This window comes from Drosophila willistoni, chromosome 3R (genome assembly GCF_018902025.1).
Source record: "Drosophila willistoni isolate 14030-0811.24 chromosome 3R, UCI_dwil_1.1, whole genome shotgun sequence".
Taxonomy (NCBI): Eukaryota; Metazoa; Arthropoda; class Insecta; order Diptera; family Drosophilidae; genus Drosophila; species Drosophila willistoni.
In genome coordinates, this window is record NC_061086.1 from 4,236,074 (window position 1) to 4,262,521 (window position 26,448).

Here is a 26,448-nt window from a genome sequence, read left to right on the forward strand (position 1 = left end):
ATTGCATTATCTATTGTCTTCTTCATAGTTACACGTCTCCGGGAGCATTGGGATGAGACCTCACAGTGTGTACTCCAAAGAGCTGCCCAACTGAAGAACATGCTAAGTGATTCCCAACGGTAAGCACCAAACCAATCAACTTGAGTTAACTTCCTTTGTATGTGACTAATTAATGCTGAATCAATCTTCCTTGTTTCTCTTTGTCTTGGTGGCAGCTTTGAGGCCAAGCGTTTGGAATTGGAAAAGTGGCTGGGACGTATGGAGCAGCGGGCTGAACGCATGGGTTCAATTGCCACCACAGCTGACATTCTGGAAGCCCAACAGAAGGAGCAAAAGGTGTGTGTGTGTGTGATTTACTTTAAACTTATTTGGGCAATTAATTTTGATTTCAACTCCATTAATTATTACAGTCCTTCCATGCGGAATTGCATCAGAATAAACAGCACTTTGAGCTCTTCAACGACTTGACACAGAAACTAATCGCTGTCTATCCCAATGATGATACAACTAGGATTAAGAAGCTAACTGAAGTCGTTAATCAACGGTGAGTGGCTAAATGCCAGACATCTGAAAGAGTTGCAAATGTCTACCTCTTAATGACATGCAAGAAATGGAAAATCTAATTGTATATCTTTATACTAAAGAGCTTGAAGCAGAAAGTCAAGAGATAAACTAGAAATGAAAATGAAGAAATTTATTTTGTCAATTTTATGTCGCTTATATGTATTTAATTGTCTCCAATCAAAACAGTTTAAATTTGGTTGCTAAGTAGTTTAATTTGTTTGCAAGATTAGATTTAGAGTGAATAAGTAATGTATAGTTATTTATGCTTATTTGAAGCATGTTTTAATTGATTTTATCAACTACTTTTTTTTTTGATAAACTTAAGCTCTAATTGAGCTTGAAGTTTCATTAAAGCTTTAGTGTTTCGTATACCTTTTTCTAAAAGGGTATTTTCTAGAGATTAGAACTTAACCACGTTTTGGGAAACTTGAAAAGTTTAACAAGAAAAATTCCAGCACTTTCAATAAAAATTCAAGATAATCCTCAATTTTAGCAAAGTTATCATGAAGATAATAATTCGATTTCATTATACCCTTGCAAAAAGGGTATATTAATTTTGGTCAAAAGTGTGCAACGCTTAGAAGGAAGCATCTCCGACCATATAAAGTATATATATTCTTGATCAGCACGACGAGACGAGTTCAAATAGCCATGTCCGTCCGTCCGTCCGTCAGTCCGTCCGTCTGTCCGTCCGTCTATCCGTCCGTCTGGATCAACGCAAACTCCTCCTAGACCGAAAGAGCTACAGAGCTGAAAGCATGTAGGCTTGTATATACTGCAGGCGTTGTATATCTCAGATTCAGCCGGATCGGACCACTATATCATTTAGCTCCCATACAAACTGCAAAGTCACGAACAGTGACTTTTCTCAATAACTTCATTATTTTCTGAGCTATTGTCGTGAAATTTAATATTAGTGAGTTAATTACACATTGTAACTACTATGCCAAATTTGATAAAGATCGGGTGACTATATCATATAGCTCCCATAGGTCCGATCGGTGGAAAACAGTTATTTTGATCAATATCTTGGCCGTTCTTTCGGACACATTAGCCTTTTTAGTTTAAACGTTTTTCCACTTTGATGGCTATAGGTAAGGAAAGAGTTACCAAAAAAGTTGCAAGGGTATACAAACTTTGACGCGGTCGAAGTTAGTCCCGGCCCTCTGGTTTATTTATTCACTAAGTTTTTATATGTTTCACATATTTATATATTTAATTTGTTAGATTAAGAATTCACCTTTGTGGCATTTTCTACTCCACATCTAATAAATTATTGTATATTTATGTGGCATTTTGTACTTAAATATACAATAATTTAGATTTTGGTGCTTAACGAAATATAACAGATTTTAGATATTAATTGTCTATAGATGGAACTTCTTGAAGAGGTTTTATTTATATACTGCTAAAACTAAAGTTTTTATCAGAGATTTATTTAGTTTTACTTTTTTTTCCTATATCATTTGGCTGAATATTGTTTAATTCTTAAGACTTTAGTAAATTACCTGCTCAGTTTTAGATAGCATTTTAGCTTGCCCTTTTGATCTTAACTCTGTCTGTATCTCTACAGTTACGCCAATCTGAATAATGGTGTCGTCAATCGTGGAAAACAGCTTCATGCCGCCGTTCATAGCCTTCAATCATTTGATCGTGCCATGGACCAAGTAAGTGTCTATAATACAAATGTCCTAAATTAACTTTACTAATTAATTTTGTTAATTTCCTTTTGCAGTTTCTTGCCTTTCTATCGGAAACGGAGACGTTATGCGAAAATGCTGAATCGGATATTGAACGAAATCCATTAATGTTCAAGGTAAGTAGGAATGAACTTCATTTTACTCTTTTGCCAATTTTGATCACAACCAGCTGACATAAAGAAACGTTTTTGTATATTTGTTCTGAATTCAATTGATAGATTTATATACTGTAAAATGGAATTATTAACGTAAGAAGAAGTTCATTGACCATTGGGCATTTATAAACGATGACCATGGCATTTAAAAAATGAAAATTTATTTTCCCTTTTCTTTTTTTTGGGGAAAAATTGTTTAATTAATTATAAGATTACATGAAAGAGTTTTTTTTTGTCCTAATTGCCACCCTCATATGGCATTGTCTTTTTCTTTTACTTTATGGTATCATCATTAAGATTTTTTCTTTCTAGCGAGGCCAATTTTGTTTATCAGATCAAGGGCTTCTTAAGTATTATTCGAGTTCATCTAGTCGAAAGATACATTTTCAGAGTTCATTTCTAGATGCAAACGTAACAAAGTTATTTCTCTTACATGCACTTAATGTCTCAATTGCATTTGCAACCCAGAATGGCCATGCATATATCCATTGTGGCCAGGCAGTCAAATGAGTTTTACCCACTTAACAATGACACCCAGGGTGGTGTTCCCCTTCTTCCCATACACACTCATTTTTTCCTTCTCTGACTTTGTCTGTTCCACCCACACAAACAAGATACTCAAGAGTGCAACGCGGCGTGCGTTATTCAAGTGCCGTCGTGGCGTCTCTCTGTTTGTTTCTTTGTTTGTTTTCTGTTTGTTTGTTTGGTTGGGGGGCTGTCCGCCAGATCATTGTCATCATCATTATCATCATCATCATAGTCATTATTATCATTTGAATCAGCCTTCGCTTATCCTGTAAATAGACTTTTGCCTATTTAAGATAATTATTGTAAATGCTTTTCCTTTTGACTTAATTTCTTACTTATTTGATTTTCTTACGTTTTGAAGCACTTTCTGAGCTGTTTTCTTTAGTTACCTGCTTTCAGATATTTTCTTACCATTAAATTTTAAACTTTAGCGCCATTTTCTATTCCGAGCTTTGGGTTCTACTAGAGGCTAATCCTTTTTTTCCCACTTGAGTGCAAAAGTTACTTAGCAAAAGCTTAACCTCCAAAAGAAAAGCTTGCTTACAATTGTAAGCTGGCAATGCTCTCACCTGTAGATAGAAGCTTTAAGCAAAAGTCTCCACTTATTTGACTGTCTTTTGGCGGGCTTGCAATAAGTTTGCCATAAAATTTATGCTTAGAAGAAATCTCTCTTAAACAGAAAATCCTACGAAATAAAAAAGTATAAAATGAATGACCAAATTAGTTTTGGTCAATTTTTGAAATTTTTAATAAATAATATAAATAAGTGAATAATTGAATGAATTTTAGACAATTGTATGGTTTTCGTTAACAATTGAATAATTTTAGAGTTTATTAGGGTATCAACCAAGTCGTTGCAGTCTTAACTTGAAATGTGTTTATTTTTGTTATTTTGCCGGCTCAGGCAAGTCATTTTACCGGCTAAATTTTCCGCTCTCTCGCGCTCTATCTCTCTTGTTCTGGTTTTTCCACTCCCTCTCTCACTGTAGAAGTGGAAAATGAGAGGAAAAACTCTCCACTTCTTTGCCGTTCGCTGGCATTCTGTTCTCTGTTTTTGTTATCTCGGCCACTTTTGCCGACTGCCCCCGACTGAAGCTATTTTGGATAACTTTACCAGCTGCTGATGCTGCTGCCACTGTCGCTGCCGCTGCCGCAGTTGCTGCCTCTGCTGGATGCTGCGTTGTCGTCTGGCCAACATTGATTCGTCTCTCAGTTCGTGTTTTGTGATGCGCCCGGACGCGTGTGGTTTACGGACGTGCAACTTGTACGGCGATTTTCGTTGACCGGTTGCCCGGTTAATGGTCAAGCATTAACAATTCATACGAATGTTGCATAAAGTAAACAACAAAAATTTATGACAAATTCAAATGAAAATCCATATTAACGATCAAAGTTTTCAACATACTCACATATGACATGAATCCATATCCTTGTCATGCTAAATTAATTTCGCCATGCAACAATTAAACACAAATCTCAGCTCAAAGCAAATGGCGGAAAAGCAAGCGTCGCCATTTTGCCTATGCTAGTGTGTGCGTGTTAGTGTGTGTGTGAATGTGCGTGTGTGTGCATTTTAAAGTGAAATGTGCATTAATTATGCACACATATTGCTCTCTCCCTCACTGCATATCGTCTCCCTCCCTGTCTATCTTTAGACCAAACGAAATTGAGATTAAAAAAAAGTAAAAATTATTTTGCAAAGTGAATTTGTGATAAAATGTGAAATGAAAGAGTTGAAACCTAACTTTAACTTAATTTTGTGCGTATAAAGTGCATAAACAAAATGTTTTCGCAATAATACTCTAATTAAGTTCAAAAATGTTGATTGCTTTTAAAAGGAAATTCTTGTTTGTCGTAAAATGAAATAGGAAATGCAAAATATGAACTTAGATTGAAAGATGTAAAGGAAAGCAATTTAATCACAATAATAAAAATAAACGAAAAGTCAACTGTTTTAATGTTTATCCATGTGTCTAAAAAAAATTTTGCATTTGTATAAAAAATGAAATTTTTAAAAAGTTTATACCAATTTGAAAGGTTTTTTTCATTGGTAATCTAGGATTCTATTTTAAAACATAAATCTTGTAGTATTAATAAACTTTACCTTTGGCCAAGTTTTAGCAATTTTTTTTAGGAATTCAGCATATATCTAGATTATTGAATAGTTCCCTCCAATTCTTAAAAAACTAACGAAAACAACTTGAATTGTGTCGAAATCAGTTTTCAAAATCTTTTCACATACCTGCAAAAGATTTCCTGGGATTCAAAAACAAAATTTATCTAACACACAGCATTAGTTTCCAAGAATCACATTTTTTAACATTTGATAAGTAATCGGACCAACTAAATAAGAGCGAACATAAATCATGTCAAGTGAGTTCAACCTTCTACTTCTACTTTAGCCAAGTTTTTCTACAACTCTTGATAAACGGTAGCCGTTCAAGCACTTGAAACCAAAACTTTCAACTCAGTGAAGATAGATGCGTTACAGACCCCATGCTAGACCATGACGACCCATTCGATTCAGAAAAACAGTCTCGAAACGTGTTAAAATGATTAAACATGCAAGCATTCAAAAGCCGATTATCTATCAAATGACAACAGACAATCGTCGTCTGTCTCTCTCTCTCTCTCTCTCGTTTTTCTCTGTTAGTGGAAATATGTTCATTCATAAAGAGATTTCCGCACTTTCCCAAGATTCTTCATAAATATGCAAACCCTACAACAAAAACAACAACAATTTGATGGGTGTGGGAGCAACTTTGGTCAACATGGAAAACAAATGTCAACCTAGCTAAAGTCTTTGGCATCTCGAGGGAGTGTGTCAAGTGTGGGGCAAGCTTTATGTTTACCTGTTGACGCTGCGGCGGACAGAAACACAAAAACCAAAACGAAAAATAAGTAGATATATATATAAAAAAAAGTCAGCAACAAGTCAACGAAAATGAGTCTGAACAAAACAACACCAAAACCAAAAAAAAAGAAGTAACAACCAAAAATTATGCGTAGGCTTTTTCGTTGTTGTTTAGAAGCACTTGAAATTGTCTGCCCTGTTGTCCAGTTTGTTAGCATTTGCGTGGGTTCTTCTCGAAACACACCAACGAAAAAGACAACAAAGAAAAAATGTAAGACAAGTTGTTTGATTAGAGCCTAAGTTGGTCTTTACCTCAGCAGTCGGCAGCCATCTAAGCCAGCGCCACTTCAGTATTAATTGTCTGTTAGCTCAAAAATTATAATACTTGAGTTGAGATTTTTTATCTCTTTTTTTTAACCCAAAATGCTGGAACCACTTTGAAATGCAACAATGTTTCATATATAAGTATCATAAATATATATGGTCAAACTATACCGGAAGACAGTAGTCGCATGCCGAATTTTAAATGCTCTTGCGACTCCGGAAGTCCCCCAAAAATGAATTATTTCTTTGCTAATAATAAATCGTCTTCTATATAAACAGAACGATAGACATTGCGGTTTGATTTAAATGTGGTAAAAGAAAGAATAAACAGATTCAGAACCGATAATTTATTATACATTGAATTTAAAGATATTGTATTTTAACTATATAAAGCGCGAAGGAATAATATAATCAGATCCATCTGATATTTACATAAGCATTATTGCAAGTAGTTTTGATGAACTGTTTTTACTTAAGTTAAGTGTACATGATCGATTTTCTATTTTATGATTTAAAAATTATTAAATTTTTAACGTTAAGTTTTCTACAATTGTTTTTCCTTAATTAAATTTAGCAATCATTTTCATTTCGAAAAATGTCAAAAAGTCAACCACAATAACCACAAATTTTCAAATCATCATTTGCCATGCAGGCGGTGGTGGTGCCCAAAAATTTAATAATTGTAACAACAGCAGCAACATCAAGAGTAACAACAACAAGATCAGCCATAATACCAAAAACTATAAAGGAGAAAGGGGAGAGTATAAAAAAAAAACACATGCAACCCGCAGCCGAAACTCAAGTGCACTTTGTTAGACCAATTAATTTACATTTCCGCGCAAAGTGTAGTCCAAAAAACAAAAACTGAAACGAGAACGGCAAAAAAAATAGAAAGAAAGCATGGAATAGTAACAGACAGAGACAGGGAGGAGGAAATAGTAAGAGGAAGTTGCGGAGTGAACAGAATGAGCACTTGACAGGATGGGAATGGCTCTTGACTTGGACGTTGAGCGTTGACGATTGGGCACAAAGTCCACTGTGTGACCAGCGAGTGTGTGTGTCGGTTGTTTTTATCGGTGTGTTGGTTAGTTTGATGACCAATGCCAACGTTGAACCTACAGTAACTCGTTTCGAGTACCTCTTGTCCATTCAGTTAGACCAGTCAGTCACGGGAACCAGGACCAAAACCAGGCGCAAAAAAACACAGAATCTGCATGCTTTTTGCAGTAACAGCGGACTCTAGCAGCATGGCAATGTCCTAGAGAAAAAAAAGAAGTCGAAATAAAATACTTAAGGGTTTTTTTTTTAGCTGATTAATTTATAGAAAAGAAACACTTATTGCCGCACCGACAATTCCTATTATCATAATGTACAAAAAACATTTGCCTACAAAAATTGCCACTTTCCTAATTTTCCGGCGATTTGGACTTTCTGTTTCCATACGTCGTGGCAAATAAGCGCCCAGATTTCCTGTAGTACGTCTGTCCATGAAAGTGACTCGTCTTCTCCCACTAGTTGTAGTTTCCGCATTGTTGTTTTGATTTCGTGGTGGTGCTCTCTCCACGTTCATACTGCATTCTGTTGGAACTGTGACCACAACTGATTTTTGACAGTTTAAACGCATTGCGCTTGTATACCCTATAGATTATTTAACAAACAATTTAATTGTTAGGTAAAAGAGCGTTTAAAATGGCGGAGAAGAGGCGTAGATATCAGCATTTTCTTTTTTTGTTAAAAAATTTTGACAAATACATCAAAGGAATTGTGATTAAGAAAAGAGTCAGAATCCACCCAATACTATTTGGAAACTTTTTTAATAAAAAACATTTTGATAAGTGTATGTGGAACCCTCTGTGATTATTTTCATACCTGATTAAAAGAGGATACGAAAATGACTCTTCCATACGCTCAAATTTTTATAAAGTCCAACAACAAAATTGAAGTCTATCGTCGTTATATATGAAGAGTCGATCGTGCTCGTCAAGGCAAGTCGTGATCCCGGTTGCATTTTCTCCCAACTAAGGGGTCATTTATGATCAGAAAATTAGCGTTAATGATATATTTTAATCACAAAGATGATTCGAAAAAGATTCATCTATTATCAGAGTCTTTATATTGTATAGGGATATAGGCAAAGATAGAGGCGGGCTTTAGATTAAACGGGTTTCGCCACTATAAAGTTGACTAAGTTTAAAGGTTTCTACAGCCCTTTCTAGCAGCCATGTTTTAACATATTTTCAAACTGAGTTTATCATTTCGAAATCTCAAAAGATGTTGCGTATGTACCTATAATCTGGTTTGCATTAAGCAATTTTTCCATCTACACACTGGTTTTTATGCTCATCTTTGTGTCTGTCTGCCTCTCATTCATAATATATCACACATAAAGATATTTGTCATTGCCATCTACATGAAACCCGCACTAAAGATTACATCTTCACTTTGACTATAATTGCTTAAACGTGGCGGTGTTCTGCTGCACTCAGCTCAACAGACACAAATGGAGGGCATGATAAAGGGAGCGAGCCATTGAGAGTCAAAGAGAACCAGAACCGAACAGGACCAAGACCAAGACCAGGACCAGGACCCGGACTCAGACCCAGGACATTTGCCATGCAGTCCAGGAGCATTTCCGCTGCGTCAAGTTCAGACTCCTTTCCTTTCCTACCTCCTTCTTTTCCTCCATTTTTTCCCTTTTTTTTGTTTTTCTCTGTTCTCATGTTATTGCATTTAATTTGTGCCAGTGTGTTGGAAGCGCCTGTGTTTCCTGTAAAAAGGAAAAAAACGCATTGTAGAGGTTTTAGGCAAGCGACCGAGAGAGAAAGAGAATTGCAGACATTGCACAGACACATTGCTGAATGTTTACAACATGAGTTTCTGTGTGTGTGTGTTAGTGTTTGTGTGCTTCACAAATGATAACTCGCGGCCAAACATGCGATAAAAACAACAAGAAGAACAATACACCATCGCGAGAGATATTTGTGAAAAACGAGGCAAGATAGAAAAAACCAACCGAGAGAAAAAAGTAGAAGCAAAGCAAAAGAAAGAAAGATAGAAACGAATGCAACAAAATTAAATGCGAACTTTATGCAGCTGGAAATGCAGAAACCCCACACAAATACAAATACACAGACACAAAGATGTTTCTTTTCACCCCCTCACAGATACACACACAAACCAAGAGACGCTGAGTTTGGCATTGTCTATGCTAGCTGCATTTATTGCTGCATACTTTTCAGCGTATCTAGTCTTGTGTGTTTCAATTGCAACTTCCACTTCATTCGTTACTATTTTGCAATGTTAACTACAATTTTGCATGTTTTTTTTATATATATATTTGTATATATATATATATACATATTTTATTTTCTATATGCTGTCGCCTCTTTTCTTCTCTCACTTTTTATACCATACACCCATAGGGTGAAATGGTATATTAAAGTCGCCAAAAAGGTATGTAACAGGCAGAAGGAAGCATCTCCGACCCCACAAAGTATATATATTCTTGATCAGGATCAACAACCGAGTCGATCTAGCCATGTCCGTCTGTCCGTCCGTCTGTCCGTCCGTCTGTCCGTCCGTCCGTCTGTCCGTATGAACACCTAGATCTCGGAGACTATAAGAGCTAGAGCCACCAATTTTTTTATGTAGACTCGTGTAGTATGTAGAGTGATCAAGTTTATTTCAAATTTTTGCCACGCCCCTTTCCGCCCCCGCAATTTAAAAAAAGCGTTTATCTCAAAAACTATTCTAGCTAGAGACACTATATTTGGTATGTATATTCGATTAGTAAATGCACACATTTTGTATGTATAAAAATTTTGCCACGCCCTTTTCCGCCGCCGTAATTTGAAAAACTTGATTATCTCCCGTATTTTTTTAGCTCATGCAATCAAATTTGGCACTTAAATTTAATACTAATATCTAGCAAAATACCAAATTTGATCAAAATCGGATAAAAAACAGTCGAGTTATGCATATAAATGTTTTTCCATAAGGCCGGAGTTGGCCGTTGGCTGGTGGGGGCGCTAGGGTGCTCGTATGATTAAGTGAGATAAGATAAGATACTAAGATATGCTTGTAAGAAGCATGTGAAAATGCTTGAAATATTTGCTTTACTGGTGTATGGTATACCAAAGTCGGCGAGACGACTTACTTACTTCATTCTTTTTGTTTTTTAATCGTTTTCCGTGTCGTTTTTCTTGCTTTTGCGCTTTCTTTTAGTCAAAATAGAATGGAATTATGTGCATATTAAAAGTGCATTAACATTTCCTTAAGTACACACAGTTTTGAAGGACAGCCGGAGGCGCTCTAAGTGTTGTTTTGCCAACTTTTAGTGTGTTTTTCATATTTTAAGCATGTTATTTGGTATGCAAAATTTAATTGAAGTATGCGGTTTAAAGAGATCTTTGCCAAATGTGCATCAGAAACGAAGTAATTGAAAACTATAATAGCTAAAAGCTTTCAGTACTTAAAACCCACATACCGCTTGCAGTTAATATTCTGCCTATACAATTTTTATTTTATATCTAAATAACTTTGTGTCCGTAAGCAATATTCAATAAATAGTTAATTCTTTTCATCCCCTTTTCCGGTATTATACTTTGGTGAATAATTAAGCCAAGTTAAGCAGAGAATTATTTAGAGCAATGTTTTGGCCGCAATTCGATTGCTGGCTTAGTTATGCTTTAAATGTTTGTTGTACCATATAAATGATTTATTTCTTTAATCCGCCAATGTTCTAAAAACTTTTGTCCGAATCATTGAATTGTTTTATGCCACCTGATGCAGTTTTCTATCATAAAACTATAAATATTTTCCCAAATCAAATCCTATATTTTTTTTCTCAAAAACTCATGGCATAGTTTTGGTCCGTATTTGTTTATGTCATTTCTTCAATCACAGCAGTATTTTGTATTTTTCGTCAATAAGAAGAAAATTTCATCCCCAATAAATCAACACAAGTTCCGACAGTTGCATTCACATTCAAAACAGAAAAACGCAAAAAAAAAAATTACTACAAAAAAAGAGGGAAAAATCACAAACATTTCCACTAGCCATACCAGAAGCAGCAGCTGTGAAAAAAGATAGAAAGAAAATGGCAAAAATAACAAATACAATTATGTGCAATGTCGAGGCTGGACAAGCAAATATTTTTGCCCAAAACGACAAGCAAGACTGTCAATCACAAAGAAAAACATAAACAAAAAAACGCTGGGCAAAATAAAGACCAAAACATAGATAATAAATCTGGATACTAAGAAAAAATTCAATGTCAACCTGAGGCTGTAAACAAATCTTGAAATAGACGACAATTTCCTGCAGTAATTCACAAATTAGCTAAACGTACCTCAATGACAATAACAAACAAGTTGAGATTGTCAAAAGAACCAAATACCTTGTAGATATTAATTGTCTTTATACATATTGATTGCATTAAATCAATATAATTCTTTATTATTGTAAAATGTCTGGCAATTCTTTAAACTCGTTTAAAGTTTGATATTAGCAACGATAAGAGTTACGTCTTGAATTAGTGAATTGTCAGTCACTGGCTTCTCACAACTCAATACTCTGAAAACTGGGTTGTTCTTGGGATATGTTGAATATTATTCGATTTTTTAAGAATGCTCCCTTGGAAATTTGTTTAATTTACAGATTTCGAAAGTGTGCTAGATTTTAAAAAGAAAGAAAGAAAACAGATTATAAGACGTTTTTATGTAAAAAGTAACAGATAAGAACGCCAACTAAGGTTGACTAGAGTACAATTAGTTGTGATTCGATGCGGTCGTAGAGTCATTTAGATGTTTGACCTATTTTAGAAATTAATAACAAATGTCACGTATAATCCAAGTATATCCTAGGATTGCAGTGCTAATTCTTTAAGATTCGAAGGGTATACAGTGAAACCTCGATATAACGAACTTCGTTATAACGAAAAACCCAATATAACGAATTTTTTGTTAAGTCCCTTGAAAGGACTAAGGTTTTACATTTCAGTACCTATAGCGAATCAATAGATATAACGAATAATTTTGCGATCCCCCTCAGATTCGTTATATCGAGGTTTCACTGTATAAGAAATTTGAAAGCAAATTATGAGTGACGTATTCGTCTGTGTGTGTTTGTGTGTGTGTGTGTGTTTGGCTATATGCTGGCACGAAAACCACAAAATTGTAGTTGGCACAGGGCTCATTCTGCTTTTTCCATTCAATGTACATTGTACATATGTTGCCCTTGTTGTTGCGATAAAGTTCACAACTATTTGAAAATGCCAACAGCAGCAACAGCAAGAAAACCCAAAACCATAGAATACACATGTCAGATAAAGCTTATCAAGCTCTAGCCAGTTGGGGCGCACAGCTTAAAGATAATAAAAGTTAAATAAGATAAAACGAACAGAAAAATATATAAATATAATTTCAATTTCAAAAGCAGGACAGAGAATAGACAAAGAGAAAGAGAATGAAAACTTTTTCCTCAAAAGTTTTGTAACAGTTTTCATTTGGTTGTATGTATTTATTTATTTTTCTTTCTGTATTTTTAACCCAATTTTGTTTTCACTTTTCTTTTCTTTCTGGCCACTTTTTTGCGGTTAATTAAATATTCAGTTAGATAAAATGAGCTTAACAAGTAGAAGGTAAAGGGAAAGGTGCTTAAATTAGTAGGCAAAACCCAAGGCATTCACCAGAAAGGGTAAATAAGCTCATAAAAAATATGCTAGCGGCGCCAAGGAATTACTTATATTTGCCTTTACCTTAACGACAACAACAACTCAGATGGGAAGCTGGAAATGGGTAGCAACACGGCGGGGGAGGCCAGAGCCAACAGCGGCAGCAAAAGGCAATTTAAATTCTAATGATAATGCCGCAAAAGTCTCTGGAGGTGCTCGCTCACTCAGTGTGTTTTAAGGGAGTGGTGTGTGTGTGTATGTGTGTAAGCGAGCTTAGCAAATTAGCGAGCCTGGCAACCAACCTGGGCTGTAAAATATCCTTTGGGGTTTTTTATAAGCTCTCTCTTTCTTCCCCTTTCCCTCTCTGTGTCTCCATAAATCGTTTGTTCTATGAAAATTTGTACTTCATTTCCACCTTTTTTGCATAATTTTCAACGCCTACTTCATTTCATTTGCTCCTTTTTAGTCTCCATATTCTTTTTCTCATCCTTTGTTAATTATTCTTTGTTTATGCATCTGCTGCTCACTTTCTAGAGATTTGTTTTTTCTTACATTTTCCTTTTTGGATTTTAGTATAAAGCTAAGTCTAAGAAAAGGCGACATTTAAATAAACTCTTATACTAGCAACTCTCAATTCTATCCATTTTTCTGAAAATGTTTTCAATTTTAAATTGAGCTTTAGCTTTAAAGAAGTGTTGCGATAGTTTTTCTGGTGAAAATTCGTTCAGTATCATTAAAAGATGCATTTTCCAATGCTCATTTTCAATTTGTTTACCATGACAAATTTCTAATGTTCTACATTCACCAAATTATTTTCATCATGCCTTTCAATAAATTCAATCTGAAAATCATTTAAACTGCCATTTAAACTAATCATTGACCAATTGAAATTCATTACAAAGTCGAAATGCCAGCAACTCACTCCACTTGCTGCTTCAGCACTTCGTTTTCGTTTCCCTCTAACAATTAAGCAAGCAATTCAAGGGCCACCCTTAAGCTAAGCAACCGAAAAATAAATCATCATTAGAAGACCTAACCTTAACTAGGGAGGGAAGGCAGTGGGGCAGGGGGAATGGAGTAAGAGGAAAAGCAGTCAAGTAGTTGAAATTTCCATTCAAGCAATTTAGCAAATTGAACGGAACGAAACGGAACGTCAAAAGCTTTCCACAAAATCAAATGCCAAAAGAGCGGCTAACACGATAATAATCCTATCAAATCGTTCAGCAACAAGGATACGATTGAACGACCGCCGGACCAAGTCATTGATCCTTTTTTCCAAAGTTGTTGTTGTTGGTAGACAAGAGTCAATTTTTTAATACTTTGTTTAAGCTGAAAACCAAACTTAAATACTTCTGTTGGGCCTTTTTTCGGCTCCTTCCCTCTTTGTCTTCCTCTCTCTCTCTCTTTCTCTTTTCCTCTTTATCCCTCTCTCTCGCTCTTTGAGTGTGTTTTTGCAACGTGTGGCAACAATTATTGCGTCATTAATCAGGCGGCATTTGCAAAAATATCCTGACATTCAATATATATCTATAGACGGAGGGAATAAAAAAAAGAGAGAAACCAGAGAACGGACCTTACGGCTGGTGGCAGCTGGCCTGACTTTTTGCAACTTGAATTTTATTGATTGTTGAAAAGGCCCAGAACGAAGGGAGGCAAAGGGTAGCCGGATCGGAAAGGGACTGATGTCGCTCCTACGAAATCCCATTCAAAGAAGATGAATGAATAAGCCTGACGCCTGAAATGAGCAAAAACCATGCAAAGGCATTAAATTACATCACAAGTGATGAATGTTAGATACCCTCCCCCGAGTAAAGTTCATAAAGGTCAAATATAATTTTCATAAAAGCAAATATATATATGTATATCTGTATATATGTATTTTTATTTTTTGGAAAAAAGCAAAATGCCCGAACAAGTGTGAAAATTGCCAAGGAACAAAAACTGTAGACCCATGTGAAACTCAAAGGGATTTCCATGTGACTTGTTTGCCATCTTGTTCTTGCTGATCCTGCTGCTACATACATGCTCATATATCCTTTTGGTGTGCTCCTGGCAAAACGCATTAAAAGCCTCGCCAACAACATACAACAATCCCATTTTGACCAAACCAACCAACAACACGGGCCGCATTCGCCCAACGGCGGCAGCACTCACACTTTTACTCAGACTGCCGTATCAATAAAATATCCATACATGCATGCTAAGTAAGTGTCCCTCTCCATGTCTTACCCAAGGGTGTTGCTGCTGCTGTGATTCCTGCACCCAAAAAAAAGAAAAAACGAATTGGGATTTAAGTGTTGTACAAGACATTGTTGTATGGCTTGCGATATAAAAATAAAGTGTGCTCTCCTCCCACCTCTGTCTCTTGCTCGAAACGTGCCTGAGGATATGGAAAAACGGACAAAAGTAAAAGAAAAGCAACGAAAAGGAAAGAAAAAAGCAACTTGTAACTTGTCGTATGCTTATTTGGTATTGGTTTTGATGATATTGCGTATACGCCACATTGAACTTTAGTTTACTTTAACCCCCCCCCCAAAAAAAAAACTTACTACGTATTTTGCATGCCAAATGAAAACTTGAAGAGAAAGCTGGGGAAAAAATGTTGTAACTAAACTGTAAAACAATTGTCATTGAACGGGTCAAAGTTGTTGGCAAACTAACTAACTAACTGAGGAATAAATTTCATGATTCTACCTGACAGATTCGTAGCTTAATTGTTTGCCACAGTTCTGTTGTTGGTCTTCTACTTCATGCTCTTGTTGTTGCAGTTGTCAATTTTGCATAACAAATTCATTAATTTTAAGGCAAGAACAACAACAACAAGGAACAAGTTTCTGCTGCTAAGCCATCAACAGCAGTAGCCAACAAAAGAGAATAGAGAAATGCCATTGCCACTGCCATTTTGTGTGTGTGTGTGTGTGTGATTAAATCTCAGGGACCAGCAAAGTTTTTACGTCAATTGTTTGCTTGTTTTTATTGTGCAAATTATTATTGTTAGCGAATTGAATTAATTTCGCAGCGAAATGCCCCATCCTTATGCTGCCAACTGTTTAACGATTTGTTGAAATTCAATTACCTTATTGTAATTTCGTTTGTAATACGGAAAAACGAAAAAGTTTTCGAGCGTGAAAATTGCATGGCCGACAGAAAAAGGGAAGTAAAGTTTTCCCTGCCTGCCTCAATTAGGTGTTGCTTCGAGTTGAAACTGAAGTTCAGTTCAGTTCTTATAAATAGTTAAAGTTCAATAATGCGGAGTTTATGTTTATATGAAAAATAAAAAGAAAAACTTTTTCCTTTCGACTTTAAGTTGATTTGCCCACCATTTGCTTTCCTGGCACGTTTGCCCTCTGAACTTTTATGAGAGAAATAATCGAGTTTTAATGTCCACAGTCCTTGAAAAAACGAGGCGAAGGCACTTTACAAAAGGTTCATAAATAAATTACATGAATAAAAAAGTAAAAAGAAAAAAGGGTTTCATTGGGCATAAAAAAAATGTTCTAAGGTTTTCCCATAACTAGAAATGATTACGATTATTAAATATTGTTATTGCTATTTCTTAAAGTAATCATTCAAAAATTATATAACTTTTGAATAATGGGGAGAGGTTTTTTCTTAGTCTATCTTGTTTTTAATAGTGCCTTGAGGGCAAATTCCCATAATTTACTGGCAAAAGATATACGAGTATTTTTTGTTGCGTTCTGCTACTCTAATTGCCTTTTAGCAAAATTAAAGAGAAAATCTTTCAACGGATAGCCACAAAAATTTAAGTAGGCAATTTGCTGGCACCATTCTTAACGGTCGTTTCATTTTATATTTATAACCCGCACACCTCTTCATTTTCACACCTTCATCTAATGTTCAGACTCTGTCTCTAGCTCTGTCTGTGTTTCTGGGTAACATGTCATAAAACAAAGCTTTAGAAATGAGATTTGGAATGAGTGAACAAAAAGCATATCAATGACATGTCAAGGGATTAAATGCCATCTTCAAAATTGCTTTTAGCCGGATTAGAAACTTTAAGTTAAAGTCGTCTTTAGCCATATTGTTTATGTTCGGTTTTCGTTTAGTTGTTTCCATCACACTCCTTCTCGCCCAATTACTTTGTTGGCAATGAAATTGTCTCACAAACTGGTATAGGGCGTAAATCTTATTTCGCATTCATTCCGTCCAGATGCTAGGCCAAAGACTCTAGCAGCAGTCTTTTCGTTCTTTTTTTCTCATCCTCTTTTGCTTAGATTCACTTCTAATTGGCTAACTTAAGTACCGTTACGTTTCAGTTTTACTTTGGGGTTATTTTTTCCCATCACAGACGCTTGTCTCCAGTTAGGTCCTCCCTTATGTCCCTCTCTTTTAGTTTGGTAAAGTTTTTTTCGGGTCGCTTACATTTCCCTAGCCATTAATTCTACCTTGCTTTTCAATTAGTGTTTGGTGTCTATCTATCTATCTATCTATGTGTGTGTGTTTGTGAGCTCGGTGTTCGTGATGGCTCACAAAGGGGCTAGGAGTAGGACTCCTTTTTCTCTTCTGGTTTGGTTTTCCATCTCTCTGGCTAGTTTGTCTTTTATCTCTGCTTCTTTACATTCTTTTTTTTTTTTGTATTTCTTCTATTTTTCCACCTTAACCTCCACCCAACCAACTGATTTATGCTGTCGTCCCACACACACAGACACCACATGGCCATTCCTGGCGAAGGGATATTCCTGGGCTAAGAGAGATGTACTAGGGAATGTAAGGGAACAGCAAATTCCTACCTTAACTAACTCGTCTTCATTTCTCACTTGGCTGCGTATTTGCCTTTTGCGCGCATTGGCCATGTTGGTCATGTCTATTGGCCAGACAGGAGTCTCGGCAAAGAGTGGTGGTGTGGTGGGTGGCTAGAAGTCCTTTCTCGTAGGTGCCATGTTGATGTATAGCAAAGTAATAGGGTTGTCAGGTGATTGCAAATTAGCAGTTAAACTGATAGACGACTAATTACTTGCTTGTGGGTGCTGAAAACGCAATCAGAGAATAGAGGATGCGCTTCAGCTTGATTTTTAAAAACCTCCTGAAACATAAACTGTGTTTTCAAAGCATTTTAGGTAAAGTATCCTATCTATTAGGATCCTGAGATCTTGAGTCAACTGGCTTTACCTGAGATTGACAACCCTAAGAAAGCTCACTTTACATTTTCAAAGAAAGAGATAGAGAGAAGAAGAGGTGGAAATGTGACTGAAGGACCTATGCAAATTGCAAATCGCTCGCATTTCAAACGCGCCAACACCTGCTGAAACTCTTAAACAAACATCCCATCTCTCCTTGCCCTTTCTTATACTCTCTCATTGCGTTATCCTACCTTCTTGTGCTCAACATTTCTGCTTTCTATCAGTGTCGTTTTGTTATTTATCCTGCGTGTGCGCCTCTTGACGCCTTTGGGGTATGCCACTTAACACACATCGACCGTTGCCGTCGTTGCCACGCCTACTTTTGCCGTCACTGTGTAATCTTTTCTCTCTTTCCCTCTGTCTGTCTTTCTTCTGGTTCGCGTTATTTGCTTTTCATTCTTTTTGCTTTTTTAATTTATCATGTCTATTTGTTTAGTGTTGCTACTTGTAAAACATGACACGATAAAGGGGCACAAGGATATGCGGTGGGGCCTAGGGGTAAGGAGATTCTTCATTTGTTATACTTGTTTGCTGTTTCTTGCTCTCTTTTTATCCTTTTTTCCAAGTCGATAGAGTCGAAAGAGAATGAAAAACTAGCATTGAGCTTTGGGGATTTGCTTTCGTTTTCATTTTTTTGTTTCTCCTCTCATTTTCTTGTGGTCAGGTTGATATCGTTGTTCGTATCCTTGTTGGTCCTTAGTTCATATTGTAGTTCTTGTTGTAATGGCTGCTGATTGGGTTTTAACATTAATTGAAAATCATTGAATGAGGTTGTGTGCCCGTGTGTGTGTTTATGTGAGTGTGAGTTTGCGCGTGTTTGTTGTGTGTGTGTGTATGTAATTTGTTGTCTTTTAATTAATTTATGGTGTATTTTATTAGCGCAAGATGTGGTTACACAATGTTGAGATTGAATTTTAAATTCCATTGCATATTTAAGTTCAACTGCAACTAACAATGAGACGAGAATCGATTATTTATTTAAGTAGTTGGAAAGAACACGCTTTTAAAGTTTTTGTTAAATAGTTTGCAGAACTAATTTAAATTTAAAAAATATCAACTATTTTTTTTTTATTTAGAATTTCATATACTTAGTGCCTAATAAATGAAAGATATTCCGCTGATCACTATTCTCTACAGGCTACATCTTAAATTGAATTTTTCCTTCTGTATACCATTTCCACTTTTCCTTACAAGTTATTATTTAGAATACGCTTAAGTAAAGCCTTGCTTAAGAGAAGCCATGACTGATTGTCTTCTACACTCTCAGTTTCTGCAAAACGAAATCAAATTTCTAGCCAGTTAGTGAGAGAAAGAGAGAAATTCCTAGAATCATCAAGCACAAACACACCCAAAATGCGACAGGGAGTTGAGCCCCATGACAATGACAGGATATCTTATTTAATTTTCAAACTGGATCTAGAATTCTGGAAATAACATTAATTTTTGTTAATCTATTTTAAAGTTGAGTGGTCAACAGATGCTTTTCTTTCTATTCCTCTTTTGGTTTCCTCTCTCTCGATAGCTATGTTTTGGTCTATATACATATATTTGTGAGTGTGCAGAGAAGAAGTCTCAGCTGCAACCACAAGTAAATATGCTGTCATTAATTTTCAACTTAAACAAAACAAAATCCGTAAAGTTCTGTTTCTCGCTCTCTATCTCTCTTGCTCGCTCTGCCAGTTGTTGGCTGAGTTTTCGCTCTGAGTTATGTTCATTAGGAAAATTCAAAAGCTTTTGCAAATCTTAGCTGGAATTTCTAATGAGTAGAAAGCGAGTGCGAGTGCGAGACGAGAGAAGTATAAAGAGGATGGCTGGGTGCTTGTTGGGTAGACAGAAAAACTGTGAGAAGAAGAATCTAACCTAAATATGCCAAGACATAAGATGGCAAATTTTCGTTGCCTGCTTTTAAGGGGCAATGCTCTGAGGGTCAGCAGGTATAACCAGGTACATAAAGTGGGACTCTTAAGTTCACCCACTCTCATTCTCTCTCTTTTTGCATGTGCTAAAGTGTTGATACAAGTTACTTTTGCCCATCTCCCCACATTCTTCTTCACCCCAAAACACAAACACACAGACACACATATGGACCTCGCCTCATGGCACAGTGACACACTCATCATCATCATCAGAGTCAGCATCTCTCTCCCTCTTACTCTGTTTGAGATGAGTTCCCTAGTCATAAACCACAACAGACAGAGATAGAGCTGGAGACGAAGTCAGTGGCATAGCTAGACAGCTGGGCACGTAGCAGACAGCTGAGCATGACGAGTTGACAAAGTGCACCCAGGCAATGGTCCTTTGCTCCTTTCGGGCTGCATCTCATGTGTACACAGACCAAAATGCTTCTCCATGTTTGCCTTATTCTAAACTATTATGCATAAATTAAGCAAATAAATTCTCATATAACGAATTCCACAAAGACAAATTCCAATTAAGTTGATCAGTGATGATAAGAAATGTTAAATAATTTTCACATCAAATTTACACAAGTATTAAAACTTCTACACATTTGTGCTAAAGCAAAGTAAATATATTAGTTCAAAAATCATTTCAGCAAATTTTACTTTTGCCATGAGTTTAAGCATGATGATATAAGAGAATATTGAAAAAGTCAATGGCAAACCAAAATCGAACTAAGATTAATAATGTTTGATGAAATGAACGAACCAGATCTAGGTTTACGAATCAAAGGAAGGTTAGATTTACACATGGTCTGATCCATGTTTATAATCCAAATCGGTACTTAAATTAAAAAGAAATAAAAATATGTATTCAAGTTTTCGAGAAACAAAGTAAGTTATTACAAACGTTAAACATGTGTAATGATGGAAATACTTATCGGACTTATGCCTGCAAATATATAAATCACTAACCCATCATGGATCAAGTTATTCAGAGTTGAAGGGCCTAACAATGATAACTCTTAAGATATGAACTTTCTAATTCGAAAAGAAATTCAGAAGCCTTTTCTTTAACTAAGTACTTTTACTGTTACTGTTAAATGAAATGAAAATCTTAAAATTGAAAACCCGTTAAAGAAATTTAAAAAGTTGTCGTTTAGAATGAAAAGAACATTTTTTCAGACCAAGGAAGAATACTTAGCGGGTTAATTGTAATAAATTGATTTTGAAATCGATGCACTTTAAATTTTGTTGAGTGTAAAATGCTCTGGGCTCATATCTCATCACAGTCGCCATGTAAATTAATCTGCTCACTCGGCACATGTCGTTCTTTCTCTCTCACTCTCTCTCTCTCTGACTCTGAGTTTCTGTTCACTCTTTATTCCCTTGCCCTCTGCCTAGGTTACTTGATGTCTTTTGCAAGTATTTGTTACATGTTCGCGCGTATTTCCCTCATGGCACATGTAACACACAGATACCCACAAATACAGATACACACACACAGACACTTTCAACTCTTATCCCTCATATCTTATTTCGTGTTTCCCCCATCACCCCCCACTCACTGTCTCTCTCTTTCTCTCTAGCTGCAACATTCATTTGTTTATTTTCATATTTCTCTCCAACTCTGAATTCGTATATTTTATAATTTATGCGCATTTTTTATTAAATATTTATGTTTATACTGGGAGTTGGTGTTGTTGCCGTTTGTTAAGCTAAATCAACCAACCGCAGTGCCTGGAGCCTTGTGCGTGCATGTTACATTGTCCCTTTTAGTTACTTTGGATCGCTCATTTGCCTTTATGGGCAGGAAAATGCCTTGCTTAGATTGCTGTTGTTGTTGTTTCTTTTGTTTTGTTTTCGTTAACACATTCAGTGGAAAACTAACAAACACACACACATACATAGACACACACCCACATCTATTGTAGAGTTTGTCAGAAATAGTTTTGTCAAAGCAAACCATAAACCACGAACAAACTCAAATTAGGGCTTTAACATTTTCTTGACAGAAACTCTCCCTGTCTCTTCCTCGTCTCAAGTCTTGCCCTGGTTTCTGGTTTCCGCTTAAAGGATATATTTTAAGCATTATTCAGGTGATTATTTGTACTCGCTCTCACGTCTCACATCTCACGTTCTTCTTCGAATGGCAATTTGCATTTCTGCATTTGAAGTTGGCAATGAATTGGTCGGGTCACTTTAGATTTTCATCTTCTTGTACAAATTGCTCCGTTATTATTCTCAATGTAAAATATATATGTATATACAAGTATTAGCAAATAAATTCATGTTATGTCTGGATAGAATCTTTGATTCGCTTCTTGCCTTCTACACAAGTTGCTATTAGCATACGAAAATGCAGTATAGGGATACGAATGCGAAGCGAGATGCGAATTTGAAGTGAGCACATGGCGCAATAGATAATGTTTATTTGCTAACGATGGTGATTTGGGCTATAATATAAATTGTCTTTCCAAGAATATTTGAATTTATAAATACTTCGAGAGAAAGAATAGATACAAAGAAATCGGAAATATCAATTTTGGTTAAGATGACGATTTAGAAAAACAGATTAAATAAAATTATTCAACATTTTTGCTAATCGAGATATCCCACTGGATTAGTTCAATGATTTCGATATTCCCAAGAGATATCTTTTTAAACATTTCAATGAACTCAACTTTTGTATAAAGATAGATAAAACCGATTAACCCAATTCGATTAAATCGATAGCTTCAATTTCTTTAAAAGCACTCAACATTTTTTTATAAGTATTTGGTTTTCTTAAATATATCTTCAAAAAAATTGTTTTAAATATTTGACTAATTGCACAAATTGTTGCAATAGAAACAAATAAAAGTAAAACTAAAGAAAAAGTGAATGATAAATTGAGAGAGTGATTGATTGATTAAAAGAGCGAAAGAATTTATTGGTAACCAAAATAAAGAAGCACACGCCATGACCACGACAATAACGGCAAAGAGTGCACAACAACAACAACAAGAACGACAACAACGACAGCAGCAACAACACCAACAATATCAGCAACATCAGATTCAGCCTCATCAACAACCGTTGGCCAGCATGAATGGTTTTCGAATTACCGGTTATCCAGCAGCTGCCACTCCCCCAACACGCACAAACACCATTTACGCTAAGCCGAATGCCAATGAATTGGATCTGCACATTAGCGAATCATTGTTGTATCCAGGCAGTACACAGCACCACCAACAGCAACAGCAACAGCAGTCGCTACAATCCTCACCTGGACCACCGCCGCAGCTGACCAGCATGTTGCCGAGTACTGGAATACCAGGAGCAGCTACACCCATTGCCCTGAAGGGTAACAATCCGTTTCTCAACAGCCCCTCGCCCACAGAAGCAACACCAGTAGCAACGTCAACAGCCTCTGCTGCAACATCAGCAACAATATCTGGCAACTATGAAATGCCCGAATATGCGGAACCCTCACGTTTGCGTGGACTCAAACAGCGACCCCATAGCATAGCTGTGGCCAGCTCTAATCCCTCCTCCACCTTCTCACCAACCAGTGGTATGCGTTCCAGTTTTGTGGACTACAATGCCCAGCAGCAACAGCGTTTATTGCAGTTGTCACGTCAGCAGCAACAACTACGCAATGCCGTCTCGGCAGCAACAGCAACAGCAGCAGCAGCAGGCTCATCGTCCACAGATAAAGAATCAATATATGCGGCATTATTTCAACAATATAGGCAAAGCCCAACCAATGGTCAACCAGCACCACCTATTCCCATGCATCGCAAGCCTTCAGCAGCAACATCAACATCACCAGCGACTGTAGCTCCTCTAGTTCCTCGAAGATCGCAGAGTACACCGAGACCAACACTCCAGCAACAGCAGCAGCAGCAACAACTGCAACAGCAGCAACAGCAATCCCATATAAATGGTCAACTGAATGGCAACGGAGCACCAAGACCACGCAGTTTGGATCGATTTCACAATGGTTCCGAGGCTCCTCCCATACCACTGAGACGTTTTCCAAATGGCAATAACAATGGCAACGGCACATTGAGCCGCCAAAAGAGTCCAAAGAAGAGCAATAGTGCGGATAACATTATATCAGCAGCACCTTCAACTGCAGCAACTACAACAACAGCAACAGGAAATCCCATACAAAACCTAAGACATTCGATTAGTTATCATGGAGCAAGCCAAGGAGACATAATCGATGCGAATGGCAAACTTAACGATCAAGTTAGACCCTTGAGTTATGCAGCTCCTCCTGGTCCCGATCAGGCGTATTTGGAGCATCAATTGCGAGCGTATTCCGAACAACTGAGAACTATAACCGAAAGTGTGAGAAAATATTCCGAACAGGCGAAATTGCTATCAGAATTGAAACGCCAGCAACAACTGGCCAAGCAAAGTCAAACGAATCTAAATTTACTTACACCAACAACAGCTGCCAACATATCTTCTTCGAATAATAATAATAATAATAATAATAATAATAATAATAGTTTCCAGCCCAACATGATATCGCCGGAAATAGTAAGTAAGTCTCTGGCATCACTCTCAACAACTCAGGCGACCGAGGCTCAAACTCCTTCGAATCAATTGCGCTTATTTCTCGACAATATTCGCAGTAGCATGAGGCAGGAATATCAGCAACATATGCCCGATGATGTGATAGTCAAACCATCAACAGCAACTCTTAAACGAAACAGCAATCAAACGGTAGCGGCAGCAGTAGAAAAGCCAACTGTAGAGGAAAGAGCTGAGACGCAAACACCTTCAGATCAATTGAGACAATTTCTAGATGCAATACGATCGAATAAGATCCCTGAAAACGAAACCAAACCAAAGATGACCAATTCCCAGACGCTAGATTCATTTATATCGAAGCCTTTGCAAATGCCAGATGTCACTTCGGGTACACCAGGTGGTGGTGGTAGTGGTGGCGCAGGAGCGAATGGTGGTGCCAGTGGTGCAGGGGTACCTGGTGGTGGTTCGACAAATAATGCTTTACCCACACGAAGAAGACCCAAAAGTAGTGTCCTGCCGCAGGGTACGGCCGGTAAATTAGAGCAACATGAACACTCACTGGTCACCTCAGAAAGTTTTCATCAAATTTCCGATAATTTACGTCTAATGAGTGAAGACCTGCAGGCTCTCAGTCCTAGCAAAGTGACCAGTTCAGCCAGTTCGGGTAGCTTGAAGACTCTGGCAGCCGGTGGGGGAATAAACGGTTCCCTAACAACCGAGCTAAGGGTCATCACAAGTTCTCCGTACAATGGTGGCTCATCACCCAAACTATTGCAACAGCATGGCCAAATGGTAATGAGTAAATCAAATAGTTCCCTCGGTTCGGTGACGACACCTTCGAGTGCCACAACAACACCATCGACTGCCCCGCTGCTGACCGATTTCAATGAGATATTGGATAGTTTTCAAGCCATGGCCGATAAGTACAAATCAAAAGGTTCCTATGATTATTTGCGTAAGTGTTCAGAGGCATTGCGTCAACATTCCTTGCAATTGAAATTGCAACAGCATCAACAGCAGCAACAGCAACAACACCAACAGCAATACCAACAACAACAGCATCACCAGCAATCCTTTCAACAGCAACAAAACGGTTTCAATAGCGACGACAGTAGCTCCTGTAGCACCACTCCAGGAAGCATACGAGAAGCTGTGCAGAATCTATTGCTACAACCTCGAAACGGTTTTCAAATCTTGGACGATCGCATGCGTTTGTTTATCGATATCATTGATAGTCAGGATCGCTTAAGTCAGGTAATTAATTTACCGCTTTAGCTTAAGTCAGATGGTGTGATCAAAAAGAATTATTTACTTTCCCTCCTTATATATAAACTCGTGGTTTTAATACGTATTTCTTTTTATTTTCAATTTCTTTTACAGGTATGTTTCAGAAAATTCTCAACCCAATACTCTCTTTCTATAACCAAAAGTAAGTTTTCTCTTTCTTGAACTACAATGGCAATTTATCTTTAACCACACACACTCCCCCACTATTATACCACACACATATATAGATACATTTAAAGATACAGACACACATCCCAAAGGAACAGATTTCATTAGCCTCACACACTGATTTTGCCAACAAGCACGTTCACACTCCACACAAAGCCAACCCACCAGCCAGCTAAATAGACAGACAGATAGACATAAAGACAAAGGGGCACAAAATTTTAATTATGCCACAGTCATAAAATGAACTGATAAGCCAAAAAGGGAAAGACACATCCCAAACCCCATTCGCAATTCCAATCCTTGGCTTGGGCCAGGCTAACCACAATTAGAATTTGCTCGCTATCGTCATTAACAATATTGTTTTATGCCCAGCTTGACTATGTGCCAGGAGTAAATGGTATATATCCAAGCGAGGTGTGGCCAAAGAGTTGGCCAAGTAGAGAAAATTTTTGATAATGTCGAAAAATCTTTTAATTAGGAATTTAATCTTTTAATGTTATACCTTTGAAGAGAATAATATTTTGTATGTATATTTTTCATGACTCTATTAATTCTCCATAGGCGCTTCATTTCCTATTGAATCGATTTCTGAATTTTGACGAATATGTTTTCTGCACTTTAAGGCCATT

At 36.9% G+C, this 26,448-nt stretch overlaps 1 protein-coding gene and 1 long non-coding RNA gene across 5 annotated transcripts in view; one reads left to right on the top strand and one right to left on the bottom strand.

The window, feature by feature from the left end:
* LOC6650303 (dystrophin) overlaps nucleotides 1-26,448 on the top strand; it is a 141,700-nt gene that overhangs the window by 30,320 nt on the left and 84,932 nt on the right. For 2 of the 4 annotated variants that reach the window (XM_023180896.1, XM_023180899.1), the window contains 5 exons: nucleotides 29-119; nucleotides 216-336; nucleotides 411-544; nucleotides 2,138-2,231; nucleotides 2,300-2,380. In XM_023180896.1, the coding sequence (XP_023036664.1) occupies nucleotides 29-119; nucleotides 216-336; nucleotides 411-544; nucleotides 2,138-2,231; nucleotides 2,300-2,380 (521 nt within the window). Of the gene's footprint in view, nucleotides 1-28; nucleotides 120-215; nucleotides 337-410; nucleotides 545-2,137; nucleotides 2,232-2,299; nucleotides 2,381-22,798; nucleotides 25,619-26,448 lie in introns of those variants that run through there. The other 2 variants (XM_002072801.4, XM_023180895.2) reach the window with 1 other exon arrangement.
* On the bottom strand, nucleotides 14,659-15,442 carry LOC124459926. Its single transcript, XR_006953878.1, has 2 exons — nucleotides 15,348-15,442; nucleotides 14,659-15,054 (listed from the first exon to the last, which is right to left on the bottom strand). It is a non-coding gene; the product is annotated as an uncharacterized LOC124459926 (long non-coding RNA).